Source organism: Otolemur garnettii, unplaced genomic scaffold, assembly GCF_000181295.1.
Source record: "Otolemur garnettii isolate 467f Iridium unplaced genomic scaffold, OtoGar3 scaffold00325, whole genome shotgun sequence".
Lineage (NCBI taxonomy): Eukaryota > Metazoa > Chordata > Mammalia > Primates > Galagidae > Otolemur > Otolemur garnettii.
In genome coordinates this window covers 230615-234947 of record NW_003852720.1, presented here as the reverse complement: position 1 = coordinate 234947, position 4333 = coordinate 230615, and the positions used below count along the sequence as shown (strand labels likewise).

The 4333-nt window shown below is 41.0% G+C and overlaps 1 protein-coding gene across 1 annotated transcript in view; it reads left to right on the top strand.

Annotated features, from left to right (window-relative positions):
- The window catches only part of TESK2 (testis-specific kinase 2), a 119784-nt gene that overhangs the window by 28840 nt on the left and 86611 nt on the right, over positions 1-4333 (top strand). Inside the window, exon 2 of the mRNA XM_023509057.1 lies at positions 3615-3736. Within this exon, the coding sequence (XP_023364825.1) occupies positions 3615-3736 (122 nt within the window). The remainder of the gene's footprint in view (positions 1-3614; positions 3737-4333) is intronic.

Sequence of the window (4333 nt, the reverse complement as noted above, 5' to 3'; positions counted from 1 at the left end):
CGAACCCGCCACCTTAGGTGTATGTGGCTGGCGCCTTAGCCGCTTGAGCCACAGGCGCCGAGCCATGGAAATTCTTTTATTAGTAATAAAAAGTATCTATAAAGAAAAAACTTTAAGCAGAAACAAACCTTCCCTTTACTCTGAAAATCTAAGTAGACTGAGAACTAATTAATTTTTGTAGTTTTGTATCTGAGCACTTGGAATAAAGTTCTCCCTGCATCTAGGAAGACTTCTCATTTTTCCTGGGCCCCAGTATTTGATGGTACTTTCCCCTCCCTTATCACCTATAGTCTGTTTTGTACTTTAAAAGAAAAAAAAAAAAAACTAGCTAAGTCTATTAATACCTTGAGGTTTAACTGAAGTCTCTTAGGTCATTACCTTCCTTCCTTTCTGTCATCCCTTTCTCTTTTTTTCTCTTCTTTTTTTTCTTTCAACAGAGTCTCACCCTGTTGCCCAGGGTAGAGTGTAGTGGTTTTAGCTCAGCTTACATAAACCTCAAACTCCTGGGTTCAAGCTATCCTCCTGCCTTGGCCTCCTGAGTAGCTGGGACTATAGGTACCTGCCACAACACCTGGCTAAATTTTTTTTTTTTTTTGAGGGACAGAGTCTCACTGTGTTGCCCTCAGTAGAGTGCTGTCGTGTCACAGCTCACAGCAACCTCAAACTCCTGGGCTTAAGGGATTCTCTTGCCTCAGCCTCCAGAGTAGCTGGGACTACAGGTGCCTGCCACAACCCCCAGCTATTTTTTTATTGCAGTTTGGCTAGGGCTGGGTTTGAACCTGCCACCCTCTGCCACTCTTGGTATATGGGGCTGGTGCCCTACCCACTGAGCCACAGGTGCCGCCCACCCGGCAATATTTTGGTTGCAGTTGTCATTGTTTTTAGCAGGCCCTGGGCCAGGCTCAAACCCACCACCTTCAGTGTATGTGGGCGGCACTCTACTCACTGAGCTACAGGCTCCAAGCTGTAAATTTTTTCGTTTCTAGTACAGATGGGGTCTCCCTCTCACTTAGTTTTTCTGATTAGGATTCCTGTGGCTCTGAGTGTTTAGCCCGCCCCTTAAACTCCTAAGCTCAAGGGATCCTCCTGCCTCAGCCTCCTAGAGTGCTAGGATTACAGGCTTAATCCACTGTGCCTGGCTCACTCATATAGTTTACTGTTTGCCCCTTTCCAGACAATAAATTCCAGAAAGGAGTGAGTGACCAGATCTTATACTACTTTTAACTGTTGTTGCCACTGTTTTCACTGTGCCCTCATATACTGAGCATCAAGGCATTGCAAGACAAAGATGAATACAATGTAGATCCTGATCTCAAGGTACTTTGTAGCCTACTAAGAAGATATTTTTGTACACAACTATGTGATGAGTATTATACTGGCATTATGACTATAGTTCTGAGGTGGTATAAAGAAAGAATAGTGTCTAGAGAGAGTTAAAGAAAACATCACAAAGGAGGAGATATTTGAGTGTGTCATTGAAAGATGAGTAGAATTGGGGAGTAGGATAAAAGGAGAGAAGAGAAAGATTTATTTATGTTTTTGAGACAAAATCTCACTTTATCTCTCCTTGTAGAGTGCTGTGGCATCATAGCTCACAGCAACCTCAAACTTTTGGGCTCAAGTGATTCTCTTGCCTCAGCTTCCTGGGTACCTGGGCCTATAGGTACTGCCACATGCCTGGCTGTTTTTGGAGACAGGGTCTTGATCTAGCTCAGGCTGGTCTTGAACTGGTGAGCTCAGGTGATCTGCCTGCCTCGGCCTCCCAGAGTGCTGGGATTACAGGTATGAGCGCCCAGCCTGAGGAAGAATATTTTTTACAAATGAAAGCTAAAATGCAGTGAGTTATATATAAGTTCAACATCTTTTCCACTTTTTCAAGGAAGTGGATTTTTTTTTCGGATTAGTTTGAAATGGAGCTATCTCTGAATTTCACACATTATTTTAATATCAAGCTTTCTTAAAAGCAGACATTTTGATAAAAACTCAGTATGATAGTTTTCAGATGATGGGAATAAAAGGATGGAGAACCCTTATTAAAACACAGATGTCATCTCTAAGTAGAGTTGGAAAAATACTGTCAGTGAGGTCTTTGTATATAAATGTTTCTTTTAACTTATCCATGCAGGATCTGAAAAAGAAAACTACTTCTCTTTCATCAATCACGAGATACATGACAACAGAATCATTGATGTACTGAGAAGAGAGTTGGGTTCCAAATCTCACTCAGAGATCTAGAAGAGGGAAGAGGACAGCCAGTGTTCTGCCTTAGTTTTTCTGATCAAGATTCCTGTGGCTCTGAGTGTTTAGCCTGCCCCTCTCCCCAATCCTCTTGTCCACTCTGAAACATTATTTCTTTGAGTTCTAAGATAAGCAGTGATGTCTGTCCTTTATTAAAAACTATGTTACACTTATGGGGCTATTGTCATTTCAGGTTTTTTGAGGTGAAAGAGTGAAATAGGGCTCAGTGCTTGTAGCTCAGCAGTGAGGGTACCAGCCACATACCACCAGGGCTGGCAGGTTCAAACCTGGCCTGGGCCTGCCAAACAACAATGACAATTACAACAACCAAAAATATAGCCAGGTGTTGTGGTAGGTGCCTGTAGTCTGTAGTCCCAGCCTGTAGTCCCAGCTACTTGGGAGGCTGAGGCAAGAGAATCGCTTAAGCCCCAGAGTTTGAGGTTACTGATAGCTGTGATGTTATGGCACTCTACTGAGGGCCACATACTGAGACTGTCTCAAAAAAAAAAAAAAACCCACAGAGATTATTTGGGTAGAGTTACTACAATATTGGCTCTAAAAGTTTCACTGATTTCTTTCTATATTTAACATGCAATGCTTTTTTTTTAAAAATACAAATACAAATATTTATTTATTTTTGAGACAGAGTCTCCCTCTGTGGCCTTTGGTAGAGTGCCATGGCATTATAGTTCACAGAAACCTCAGACACTTGGACTCAAGAGATCCTCTTGCCTCAGCCTCTCGAGTAGCTGGGACTACAGGCTTGCACCAAAACACTTGGCTAGCTTTATTCTATTTTTAGTAGAGATATGGTCTTGCTCTTGCCTCAGGCAGGTCTTGAACTCCTGAGCTCAAGCAATCTACCTTCCTCGGCCTCCCAGAATGCTAGGATTACAGGTGTGAGCCACCTCACATGGCCCTTGTAGATACATTTTTATGGGACCTGAGGAAGACTTTGAGTATGTGGTTTATTGTCTTACAATGACAGTTTTATAGTTCATTAAATCTTAAGTAAGGTTTATTCATATGTCTTTTTTATGCACACTTCAGGTTCCACAAAAGGGAATTTTTATGTTGGTAACATAAGACTCACCGACATCAGTCATAAGGAAGCAGCTTAAAAACTTCCCTCATTTTTTCCTTGAAGTATTAAAAAAAATGTAATTTCTGGAGATGTTACTAACAATGTTTTTCTGGCCAATACAATATGAATATATTCATCTTCCCCCATAGAAGTGAGACTTTAACGTAATTGGTTGTCTATTTTATCTAAACTGGCACGAACATATCTTGACATGCTCTTCATTTGGAGACTTTGACCTCATGTATAACTGTTGTTCTCTGACCCTCTTTTCTTGGTCTGTTTTATTTTCTAGGTGCGCCACCGAGCTTCTGGTCAGGTGATGGCTCTTAAAATGAACACACTGAGCAGTAACCGGGCAAACATGTTGAAAGAAGTGCAGCTCATGAATCGACTCTCCCATCCTAACATCCTTAGGTAGAATGGCTTTTCCTTCTTTCTGCAGATCAGTGAGAAAGCTAGAATGTTGGAGACTTGCTAGGATAGCACTGACAGCTAAAAAGATAGATTCAAATTTATCATGCTGAATCTATCTTGCTGAGGTTTAGTGGTACTCTAAGTCTTTTTTCTACTAGTTGAGACATAGTTTCCTGGTAATTAACTGCAGTTAATAAAGCAACTTCCTCTTTCTCTCAAATTGCTTTACTCTCATTAGAACATTAGTAGCAGCTCATTAGAACAGTTGTTTCCTATTGCTGTTCAGTATTTATCCTAGAGAAGGCTGGTCTTCATGTTATTTATTTAATAATTTTCCTAATTGCTTCTTCAGGAATCATAATTAAATCAGTGAGTAAAAATAAAAGTGAAATTATGCTCTCAAACTATCTACCCTTAACTTTTAGCACTCAAGGAGACAGAGTTTGCCTTTGATAATTATTTTTTATATAGTAAGATTATATAATTATTGCTTTCTAGTAATTGGTATCAGAATCCATCTCACTGGCTCGGCGCCTGTGGCTCAAGCAGCTAAGGCGCCAGCCACATACACCTAAGGTGGCGGGTTCGAATCCAGCC